Source organism: Oryzias melastigma, linkage group LG10 (genome assembly GCF_002922805.2).
Source record: "Oryzias melastigma strain HK-1 linkage group LG10, ASM292280v2, whole genome shotgun sequence".
Lineage (NCBI taxonomy): Eukaryota > Metazoa > Chordata > Actinopteri > Beloniformes > Adrianichthyidae > Oryzias > Oryzias melastigma.
Genome location: NC_050521.1, coordinates 9707701 through 9720156, shown reverse-complemented (window position 1 = coordinate 9720156; position 12456 = coordinate 9707701). Strand labels below are relative to the sequence as shown.

General features: G+C 41.3%; 1 protein-coding gene across 2 annotated transcripts; it reads right to left on the bottom strand.

Annotated features, from left to right (window-relative positions):
* Positions 1-10201: 10201 nt before the first annotated feature.
* On the bottom strand, positions 10202-11963 carry mid1ip1l (MID1 interacting protein 1, like). 2 transcript variants are annotated; one of them, XM_024284005.2, is made up of 2 exons: positions 11830-11963; positions 10202-11122 (listed from the first exon to the last, which is right to left on the bottom strand). In XM_024284005.2, the coding sequence occupies exon 2, from the start codon at positions 11100-11102 to the stop codon at positions 10614-10616; it is 489 nt and encodes a 162-aa protein (XP_024139773.1). In that variant the 5' UTR covers positions 11103-11122; positions 11830-11963; the 3' UTR covers positions 10202-10613. The 2 variants fall into 2 exon arrangements, with proteins under 2 accessions (XP_024139773.1, XP_024139772.1); XM_024284004.2 differs by lacking the exon at positions 11830-11963 and adding an exon at positions 11264-11561.
* Between the last annotated feature and the right edge of the window lie 493 nt (positions 11964-12456).

The window sequence follows — 12456 nt, the reverse complement described above, 5'->3', positions numbered from 1 at the left end:
ACACACACAGAACCTGCAGGATCAGTTCTGACTCGGCTCATCTGGTACTTTTTTTGTTTGTTTCCTGGATGTCATGGTGTTTGTTCCAAGCGGATTGATCGTGTTTCATGTGGGGACTTCTCAGAAGGCCCCCCAGTCCGCCCTCCTCACCAAGCCCCCAGCATGCCTTGCTACTCATTGGCCTTCCTGAACGGGGCAGCAGACTGTGATTGGAGAGAAAAGTAGGCAAGTCTGCACAAGGTCCACTGACAGACTGACATGGAATGAGGAAGAAGAACTTTTTGGTTTGTGAGGAAGTGAAAGCGCACTTGATTCAAAATGCCCTGAAGCTGAAAAGTAAACTTTTTTTTTAAGAAAAGAACCTGTAACTTTAAAGTAAAGGTTGAAGTATTTTTGGGGAGTTTTGTTCACTTTTACATCAAAACTGCTCAACAGGAAGTTAATTAAAAAACAAAAACAAACTTGGGTTCACTGAGGACATTGGTTTCTTCTGTTGAGTTATGTAAGAGTTTGAAGAGAACAGAGAACCTGCATGGAGGGAGGGGCGGGGGGGTAGAGAGTCCTGTATCTAAATCTAAGACATTTTTTGTACTCAAACCTCCTGAAATCAGGTCACTGCTCTGATCAGAATCTAAAACTCCAAGGATTTTGACCAGCTCGACTTGTTTGCCTAAAGTTAAGACAAGAGTTAGGATCAACACAAAACAGTTGGAAGTGTTCTCTCCACCTTTTCCTGGACATGATATCATTAAAATAACTGATGATTTACACGTACCGCTCCAAAATAACCCTCCAGTCCCAGCTGTTGAATGTCCTTTTCTCTCTGCTATAAGAAGACATCTAATGAGATTTCATCCAGCACCTCTCTGACTGCCAGTCCTGCAGCTCTAAATAGAACAGCAGAGAGAGAAGATGGCTGTTCTGTGTTCCTTCATCACTGCTCTGCATGGACGTTTATCTCCTCCTCACCACGTGAGCGTGCTGTGTGTGCATGCACGCAGCCGCTCAACGCTTTGTTTTTATGAACTCTGGTTACATTTAAGATCCCCTGAACCAAAATTTGAAGGTCGGTCTTCTTTTATTTGCACTAGAAATTCCAGCTAAAGCTGGTTCACTAGAATGTGTGTTTTCCTTCAAGCTGAATTGCAGGAGGTGAAAATGGTAAACATTGAAATCTAATTCTCCCAGTTTTATTGTGCAGCAATTAATCCCCAACTTTGTAGTAAAAAATAAATCATTTAGGAATCATTTTAAAACACAAAATTTGAGAAGAATAAAAGAATAAAGTTAATTAACAAAGTTAAGAAGTTTTTTAACAGAAGAAGAACGGTGGGCCTGATTGGAAGATTGCAGGTTTGGTTCTTGCTCTGCGCACCCATGTGTTGGAGTGTCAGTGGAGCCCCCATCAGTGTGTGAACAGGTGAATGGGATTGTAAAGCCTTTCGGGCCTTTGAGGAAGGTTAAAGAATGTATACACCATTTACCAATTTACCCTTAACTATTTAAAGCAAGGTTTTAATTCAAAATATTTAGAAAGGGGCAACAAATGACTTAAAAAAGCGTTAAAAAAGAAAAGATTTAGATTGATCATCTTATAGACGTAGAAGACAAAATCTCAGAGGTAAATCTGGACAAGGGCACTCCAAACAGTGCAAGATTATAAAAAATATTATCTTCAAGTATTCCAAAATGTTACTTATTGACTTTTTCTTTTTGTCAAACTGCAAAAGTTTTTCAAATCTCATTTGTTGTGCATAACATCACCGATAAAGTCAAAGAAACTGGAGAAATCTCTGTATGAAAGGGACACATCATAGTCTTTTACTGAATGTGACCTTCTGGCTGTCAAAACACCACTGCATCCTTCATCAACATGATGGTGTCAATGACAGAAACCAATCTAGGAATACATTTAGAAACCTGTCTGCAACATCCCAAATAAAGCTTAATTATTCAAAAAGAAAGCCATGTTTGAACATGGAGCAGAAGAACCCGGGTGTCCTGTGGACCACTTTAAAACGTCTCAAGGGGAGAAAGTTCTGCTGGGAATCATGGGATACATAGGACTGAGACCTTCCACCATGTTCAGTTTATTGAACAACGTGGTATGATTGTGCTTAAGTGCAAACAATAGGGGTAGAAAGCATGTCTTGGAAGAAAAATGTAAAAGAGCTTTAGCTAACAAGATTCATTTGTGTTTAGTTAAAGAGGCAGGATAATAAGAGGAACCGACTCCCCACGGGCTGTTTCTGGTCTTTCTGTCTACATCCTATGTGATGCTTTCTTCTCACTGAAGCCTCGGAGGACATCAAGCTGCAGGCGGAGACGACAAGCCGTGCTGCAGCTCTGAGTGTGCTGTTTCCTGAGAACTGCAGGGGTCTCCAGCAGCTCCGTGGACAATGGCTCACACTCACTGGGTCAGCACGGTCATCCTCGCTAAAGCAGATTAGATTGAATGCAGAGCAAGCAGACACAAAAACACAAACCTTGAGCCTGTTTTTCTTTTTAAATCTCTGCACGGATGACCTTGATTATCATCCTACCAACCAGATACGACGAATCTACGTAAAAACAGGCACTTGTGGCTCACCGTACTTTTAAGAGTATAGATTTTGTCTGCATTTGATCACATACTGGAATCAAAGTATGAACTTTTTGTTCCTGTTCTTGCGCTGACATCTACAAAATATAACAGATATGGAAACAAATCTAAAGTACAGCTCTGTAATGTTTGTTGTTCTTGTGATGATTATCTTTCATAAAAGATCTCCTATCATTCTAAGTACACTGTGGAACCTTAAAAGTCGCTACTGCGTGCATGTACGGCAAAAGGCTGCGATGACCTACAAAACTTGCACATCCAGCGAATGGGGTTATAAGCGAGCGAGCTGCAGCCCAGGCTGAGAGGATTGTTCGCTCTGTGTCAGGCTGTAAGCAGCTCTGGACCACGCTGCCTCTCTCACATCTTACGTAACGCCAAATGATCCTCCCCTGCATGCTCCACAGTGTCTGGGCCCGGATAGTGGCGTGATATTCGGCAGCAGTTGCACTGATGCATGCTATTTGATTTAACCCCTAAGTTTTAGCTTTTTTGTCGACGCACAATGTTCGGGTGGCTTCCTTTTTTTTTCTTTTTTTTCTTTTTGACTTTGGTTCTGGAAAACCCGAGTCAAAAGGGGGAATGTGGTGTTCCCGACCTTACAGCTGTGTGCCCTTGCTGACGAGACAAAGAGCAAGAGTGGGCTGCAGCTCTCATCTGAAACCAGACCCATGCAGTTGGGTTTATAGCTGCAGCCGTGCATGGGCCTTCTTTAAATGTCAGAGAAACCTTCAGTTGAATATTTTTCTGTTGGATCAGACAAAGAGAACCTTTTTCGTTTTTTTTTTTTTTTTCTTTTAGGAAATCTGCTCACCCACTCCAAACGTCCAAAACAATGGATTCTCTTCACATCAAGAACATTGAAATCATAATCGTCCAAGATACCCCTGTATCAAGAGGTTTTCTCTATCACCGAGCACGAACCACTTACCATCTTTTTTATTGTTGTACCTAAAAACAAAACAGGAAGAACAAGTTTACAGTGACTACACAATGATGCAGAGGCACAAAACCAACAGAAAGAAGCACAAAACGACCTCCGAGACTCATAATAACCACGAAGTATCCGATACTTAAAGCAGAACACAAAATATAAAAAAAGGCATCAGAGGGAGACCGGATCACTGAGGACAACTGGAGGTTTAAGCTGAAATACAAGGGGAAAGAATAATTTCCTAAAGATTGGTGAGGGAATCCCTGTAGAATAAAACAATAAAGAATCCTTGGTTTTTCTACTTGTGTGTAGAGACAGAAGAAAATCTGTTAAAGAAAAGAAAACATAATGTTTGAGAAAAATGCTTTTGATAACTAGATTCCTCGTCTGAGCTGGAATCTGTTTCAAAACTGCATGTTTGGAGAACTCCAATTTTGCTCGCCATTTTTGTTGCTTCACGAATGTTAAGTTGTGGGGAGTGGGGGGGGGGGTGTAAGCTAGAGTGTAAACCGTTGGGTGGGGTCGCTCAGAGCCAACAGTCCCTCCCACAACTCGGAGGTGAATTTCTGCCGCTCTGCAGAAACTATGTCCTGAAAAACAACTTTTGTTTTTTTTGCTAAAAGCAGTGGGAACACTTTTACAATAGATCAAAAGATGATTTCAATGACAAGGATCAGCAGGACTCATGTTTAGACTGTAAGATGATGTTTTGCAGCCATTAACAAACACAAACACAAGAAAGACAGGAACAAGACTTTAACCAGTCTGTAAAGTGACGCTGATGATCTCCTTCTTAACTAAATGTCAGTATTAAATAGTTCTATCTTTGAGCTAAAGGGGTAACACTTTTTAATAAGTTTCCTTAACATATTTCATAAACACATTAACAAACATTATTAATGTGTTTATAAGGTTTTAGTAAGACATTTATTAGACAAAAATGGCTTGTTAACAAACATAGTTGGATTCATAAACATCTAAATTTAGGTCATTTTCTACAAAAGCCATATTAATAAACTGCTTACAAGCTTAACAAATGTATTAAATATCTTTGTTAGCATGATATTGAGTGTTTTGCAGCACCTCATCTAAAGTGTTGAGGTTTCCTGAAGAGAGCTGTTATTATTGATCGATGCCAAATATATTCAGGCTGATGCAAGATGAGCTTCAAAGTTCAGTGTGGAGGTAAACAATAATACGGCCTGATCCTTCTACGGTCTAAAACATTTTCTCCCAGACTCACTGACTCCCACCCCACCGTTTTCTATAGAAGACTCCTGCCACCATGCTGCATCTGTGCATTCATGAAGGAGTCAAACACAAATGCTAATGACATCAGTCTGCATGCTGGCTCACATTATGTCTACGGCACAAGGCTCCACATTGTATCTAATGTGGGTACGGCGATGTGGGCTTCCCATGAGACCATTTCACGTCACTGCAATGCCTGCTAACGCTGAGCGAGCAAGCAAGGCGCGTCCCGTTACGTAACATAGAACATGTTATAACTTCATGCAACTGCTATGGTTAGGACCAAGTCACAACCTGTTGGAAAGTCCTTTGGATTTCACTGACGTAAGTGAAAAAGACTGCAGGGAGTGAGAGTACGAGTGCTGGGAACATACTCATTTTTGTTTATCACAACATTGAGAGTTTTTTTGTTTTATCCTTCTAAAAAATAGTCCTACAGAACGAGTTAAGAACTTAATTTCACTTTTACTGTTGATATGAAACATTTTTACAACTGGAGTGGGGTTTCCATCCACCTCTCCAACTTTACAGCGGTGGATAGATCATAGACCAATTGAACAGAAGACCCTCCATGGTGTCTTGGTCCCACTGTAACCCTTCAAAGGAAGAAAAATTAAAGGTGGATGAGCTTTTTCAAGAAGAAAAATAGCACTTAGAATCCCCATCACCATCCTAGTCTGAGCACGAACATCACAAACCCTCAAAAATACTCAGTTTTCGGGTTCTACATATAAAACACCATTGATTGGGTTAAAAGTTGAACCAGGTTTGTGCCAACCGTTTGAAAATTGATCACACAGAAGAAAATATTTGCAATTTGTGCCCGGTTGTAGTTGGCGGACATGTGCTATAAACAGTACAAAAAATAGAAAAAGCCCCTCCCTTGGTGAAAGGAGAATCTTGAGAAACCTCACAATTTGATTCGATTAAGATTCAATTATTAGACGATTGGATTATAAAACAATTTTGAATGCATCACAGATCTTCAATTTTTTTTCATATATATTTACTACAAGACGCTGGACCAAACTGACTTACTTTTCTCCACCAACATGCACTTTTAAGTAAAGACAAGATCAGTCGACTTCTTTCACTTTTATTGAGAACATAAGGATTCTGACATGAAACATATTTAGTTTGATAATTAAATATCTTTCATAGCATCAAAAGTAAAAAAAAAAATCTGAACACAACAACCTTAAAATGAACAGCAATTAAACAACTAAAAGGTCAGAAGTCACTGCATGAAGTCCAAGCCCCTTTCCTGGTGTGAGGTCGTTTGAGTTACTTTTTCAAACACTCCATATTCTTCTGCAGGAGAGAGTTATGACGTCTATCCATCGCTGTAAAATGACATGCTTGGTTATTGATTAAACTCCTCTGAGGTTTATGACTCGTTGAAAACCATGAATTCTGAGACAGTGTTACATTAAAAATACATTTTTGCTGCTAAACACTTTTATTTATTGACGAGACTCTTAAAGACATGAAAGGAATCATCAAAAACAGCTTTAAGAAAAGATCCCACATCTCCATATTTACTGCCACTAAAGAAAACAGTTTCTTGGATCACATTTTGTAGTCAATAGAAAAGCAAATGTTCTTTATTTCATGGCGAGGACCGTTTCGCTTGTTTGATTGTTTACTAAAAGTGCTTGCAGATGAAAGCAAACAATACAGTGAATACAGTCAGCTGTGTGCTCAGGGAACGGCGCTGTCGCCATAGAAATAAAAGTCCTCAATAAGGAGAACAAAGATAAGAGCAAACATGATACGCACCAGACACCCTGATAAATGTTCCAGCATTTACTAAACTTTATTTTGAATTATTGACCTGGGGCAATCATCACCTGTACGTGGTTGACGTGACCTGCCTGATAAAGGAATAATCTCTGCTCTGTCTGGGTGTCCTGGGCTTTGCAGATATTGTGCAACACAGGGGTAATGCCAGGGAGGGGACGGCCGCCTGGAAATCACGCAGCCCCGTCCTGGCAGGAGGGGCGGGGCCAATACCTTTCCAAATCTTTCAGCAACTCCCATGCATGTCCCAAGATCTGTCTGTCACATTGCACTGAACACGTTGCAACAGACGGGCTCGCCAAAATTGCCACACATCAGGGCTTTTGGAGCCAAGATTAAGGTCATTAAGACAGACTGGATTACACACAGACACAAACTGGACTGTGAAGCTTCGCCGCATGTGGAAACAGAGTCTCGGAGAGCTCTGGGAGGATGCAGACATTCCCCTCTCAGGTTTCTCAAATGTGACTTGGGAATCATGTCCCTGTTTTACAGACTATCAGTGTCGTGGAGCAGCAGCTCCGAGAAACGCTGAGTCACTGCCATTTTTATTTAAAGATTGAGAGAATTGAACAGAAATATGGTTTGTTATTGAATCCAAATATATAAATAATTATGTTTTAACCCGTGCTGCCCTAAAAAATTAAAACTATAATCATTTTTGGAACGACAGGTATTACTTTTTGTTGTAATGTCTACATCTCAAACTAATATTGGGAAGTTTTTACTTCTGAATGATACAAGAATAAAGTTTTATGCACAAAGTGTATTAATAAATTACAATTCTATTCAATGTTGTGTTAACATGGAGTTCATGGTGTCAGGTCTGTTTGTTCAGATCTTCTACAGCTGAACTGCTCTGTTAAAAAACCCAACAAAAAGGGGTTTAAAATGAAAGCTTTCTGGATTTTACGTTTCCAGTCCTTATCTATTTCCCATACCTGCATATCTTTAGAGATGTGACTTGTTACAATAGCACTCTGGCTTCACAGTGAAGAGGCTCTGTGAAGCTCCAGCTTCCCCTACAATCCAAAAACATGTTTCATGGGTTTATTTGTGATTTGACGTGTCCGTTAGATGTGAATGTGAGTGTGTGATTGGTTATGTGAGGCCCTGTGTTGGACCGGTCCAGAGTGTACCCTTCGTTCTTCAGTATCTAGGTTTGCTTCAGTATCCCTGTTACCCCAAACAAAGATCAAGCGGGTAAAATAGTTAGACTTGTTACAAATATTTTTTTTTTCTTGAATATTGGTAAAGTTCAGCCAGCTAAAAGCCTCTCTGACCTTTCATGAGGTCTTTCAGCTGCTGCCACTACAAGCTCAGCTGCTTAAGAAAAAAAACTGTACCAAGGGCTGTATGCCAACAACTGTGCACGTGCACTCACTTTATCAGGACACAAAGTGCTTTGGCATAAAGTCAGGTGACAAAAAAGTAAAAAATCCCCTCTACTGCTTTTTTTTGTTTGTTGTAGAGGAACATAATCAGACTACAACTGCACCTAAAAGAGAAACTCATGATTATGTGTGCTATTTGGGAAGTAAAGGCTTAAAATGTTAAGTGTTCAATTATCTTTGCTGGATTTGTGATGCTCAGGATGAGTTATTTAGGTTTTTAATCAGCTTTTCTATGTTGACATTTTGGTCATGCAGCTATTGCAAAAAAAGCAGTTTTATCACCCAAAGCATTCAGAGTGTGGACATATTTGATCTGCCATTTCAGAGCAAATATTGACTCGTGTCAGTTTGACAACATTGTGTATCTGTACTGAAAAGACGAGCTGAAATCCAGCATCGACTGTGCTCACACAGCTACCAAATTCCTGCAGGAAAATGTCTTCTTCAGCCTGGCTACAAAGCTGAGGAGAAACCTTAAACTGGATGTATTTATCTGGGTGCATTTTTGAGTTTTTAATGTGGTTCTTAAACCTTGTTACTGTCTAAATACATTACTTATTTCTCTTTTTTCTTCTTTTTGCGAAATAACTCAAAATTTAAAGATGACCCTATTAGCTGTGGATGACACAACACCATCAAATATGAGATGCATCATTTGTTTGCTGAATTTCATCTTTTAGCTTGGGGTTAAGCCTCATCCTGACTGACATTCCCTGTGGGGCCAGCTGTCACCAGTCGGGTTGACCCAGTTTATCCGAGTGGGATGAGGCTCCCTGCCCGGCGCGGACATCTTGGTTTGCAGCCGCTTGTATGGCCCATTGTCCGTGGGAACACAGCAGCGGCCTCTCTCCGCACAGCTCAGACATTCTGCAAACCCTGTGACCCCCATCAGCTCGCTGCTGGTCGGAGGACTGACTATACCAGGCTGCTTCCTGGATACTCTGCTCCGCTTTGATTGGTGGATCTGTTGCTAAGGGAAGGGCTTTATGTCAGAGCAGACGCATGTGAGGCTTAATTTGTTTTACAGAGCTACGGACTGGTGTCGCTTTAGTGCCCTGAGGTTGCGTCCTTTGTGCCTCTTGAGCGTTTTCACCTGATGTTTTAAGTGTTTTACAGCCATTTATAGCCTGTAGCTCTCACTGCCAACATCATAGATTAGTGGGTTTCATAAAAGGTTGAAGAGATCAGGAATTCATTTATAGTGAGAAAGTTTAACCTTTTAGCTTCCCCAAATAAAGCTTCAAAACTGGCCTTTCTGTAAAAGGGTATTCCACTGGCTCCAGTTTAATAAAACTACAGGCCTTTATTTATATGAAGCTCTCAAAGTGCATTCAAGTGGTCACTTCCGATGAAAAGTATGTGCTTTTTGGGCTTCTGGGTTCAAAACTCTTGCATTCATCATAACGCCTGAACACCAAAACTGAAGATACCCAGTACAGCACCTGTCAAAGTCAAGGCCCGGTGGCCAGATCCGGCCCTCCAGGTCATTTTTTTAGTCATTAACTGCCTGGCGTTATCTTGACTTTTTCCAACTTGTATAATTTACACATGTTTTTTTATGAAGTGTAAAACATTGAAAGTTATTTAAGGTTTAAGTTGATTTGTTCTGTACAAGCATAGTAATGTTACATTTTTGAACTTCAAGTGTGTCGTTTATCCTGCGACCTAAAGTGTGTTTTGGATTTTTTGGCCCCCTGTACGATTGGGTTTGACACCCCTGCCCTACAGGATCAGACTCTGCCAAAGACCGGTCTTCTGAAGTCGGAAACTCTACCGAGGACCCGTTTGACTCTGGTAACCCTCAATGTGCAAATAACCACTTAAAAACTAAATGCCTGCACAGTTTGGGTTTCCATGGTCAAGCATAGCTACACATGGTAGAATTACTTTTTCCCACCACATGTAAAAAAAACATATTGAAAGATTAGCCACAATCGGGACTACAAATGGATGGTGGCATTTCACAGAAGTGTCTACCATTAGTAAATTTATTACAAGAAAAAAAAAATCCCATATTTGAATAGAGCTGTGGAAAAAGAAGACATAGTTGCACCAAAAACCTTTACACTGAGTTGTGTGCAATGACTAGTAAACAGTTGAAAAAGAAGCCCCTCCCTGCTCGTCTAGTGTGAACACCACATGCCAGGAGCCTGAATTGAGTGCATTCAATGATGAATTCCAGATTCCTGGAACTTAAAAGTGCAAAGTACTGAAGTTAGAGAATTCAAATTCCAAGTTTTCTTTTTTTATTTTAGTTGAACTGCATCAATATAAAAACCCATTTCTAGAATATTTAATTACAGACAAAAATTAGCCATTAGTCACAGTGAACTGAACAGGGTACAAGTGAAGACAAAGTCAAGGCACAGCACCAGGTGGGAAGGTTGGAGCTACACAGGTGAGGGCCCTCAGCTCAGCACTACAGATATTTACAGTTTCAAGAGCAGGACAGCATCTCCAACATGCTGAGCATCATCTGGGTGAACCTCCACCAAGAGTCAGGCTTCATGGGTTCCTGATGGGGGTGGAGGCGGTTAAAAATGGCTTTACTCAGGAGTGAGAAGACTGGAGCCCCGTTAGTTCACGTTCTGAGATTGCACAAGTTATCCCGTTAAAGTTCGAGTCCAGCAGGAGCTTATCGCATGAAGTTCCCTCCTCCGATCTCCCGCTTGTATCTGTTGGTGAGGTCGTCCGCCTGCAGCGTCAGCTTGGACAGAACTCCGAACAGTCCTCGGAGGTGATAGTGGAACTGCCGCTCCAGGTCCGCGTTGTCGTCCAGGGGCAGCGCCCCGGTCACCGGCTGCTGCTCCTCCTGCTTCACGGCCATCTCCAGGAAGCTGGCGCCGCTGCTCATCTCCCTGCGGAGGAGGCCCCACTCCATGTCGTTCTTGATGGACTTGAGCAGCAGGTAGTGCTCGTACATGTCCCTCTGCTTGTTGGAGCAGGGCGGCTCGTTGTTGTTGGCCTCCCCCTGGCTGCAGGCCTGCTCGTCCAGCGGCAGGTCCCGCAGCAGGCTGGGCACCATGATGGTCTCGTCCATGTTGTTGGCGGCCGCGATGAAGCGGTGCATGACGTTGATGAGCGAATGCTTGTTGGTGGAGGAGTCGCTGTTGATCTGCATCATGGTGGAGGCTTACGGCGGATCTGCAGGAGGCGGACAGGACAGCAGGTTGGTTGCAGTGCAAACCGCTGAACCACAGCTTCTACACGACCGATATTTTACAAATATATGCACTAGCTAAATCTACTCCGATTAAAAGCATGGGATAATTAAGACCAACCAACCTGGAAATCGATCAACAATCGGGGACTAGTTTATTCGGAGGAGCTCCACGAACCGGACGCCACCCGCCGTGAAGGAAAGCAAAGATTTCCTCAACGAGCTACGAGCTCAAAGCTGCTTTTATACCAGAGACGCCGGCAGGGAAACCAGGGGGCGGGGTCACGCGAGCATCTGATTCCCAGCGGCCAATCATATTAAAGCTTTCAGACATCAATCAACATATTTGCTTAGGGCTTGCCTGCATCCCGGCAACTTCCTCTTTGTCAAACCGTTAGTGGCCTCGAGGCAAAAACGATTAAGAGATGCTGAGCAGCAGGTTTGACACCTTCATGACCTGTAACTATACATCAAACGTCTAAATGTAAATTTTTAACTTTAAGTAAAAGGATGTTCATCTCTACTGTGCAACACTGCCTCCTGCTGGCCGGATTGAGTAAATACAGCTTTGCCTTCTGACCTCTGCTGACCTATTTCATCATTTAAACCTAATAATTTTAACTCACAGTGACAAACCATTTAACCAATAAAAGCCACTCCCCCTAAACGATATTCAGAGAGCAATTCTTACCTAAAGCGGGCCAGACCAAAAGGCTTCAAACCATGACGTCAACAGATAGTCTGGTTTCCCTTATGTCTGTGTCAGCTGGTCAGATTGCATTAATTAGCCATCAGGTGTCCGTTTCTGATGTGGATCTGATCACTTTCACCTGCAGCTCCATTTATATCAATGCACATCTTTGTCAAAGTTCATTTTTGCTTCTCAGATGAATTTTTATAGGTTATGGTCAAATTTATTTTAGTAAATCTTCACATTATTTTGTGGAAAATAGGACATCCTGCATTTAAAAAACTTCTTTAGAGGTGAAGTTGAGAAATTTAAACTTTATAATGCAATTTTACAAAAGTCCTCCTTTCAAATGCAGAGACAGGATGGCCTTTTTAGTAGTACTGATTAGGAATAAAACTGAAAGCTTAAATAAAAAAAGGGCAAAATAATAAATAAAAATCACAAGTACCATACATACTTCTGTTACTATTTTTTTTAAATAAAAAGTTTAATGTCACAAATAAAAAAGATAATGAAGATTGAATGTACTTTTAGGAAGGAAGTTTATGAAATTATTTTTTTTAAGTAAGCACAAGTAAAAGTGCATCAGAATCATCTTTTGTTATTACCTGACACCCAACTTTAATA

What these genes read in the sequence shown, in the direction of transcription:
- mid1ip1l (XM_024284005.2), bottom strand. Translation starts at nt 11,102, where the DNA reads ATGATGCAGATCAACAGCGACTCCTCCACCAACAAGCATTCGCTCATC.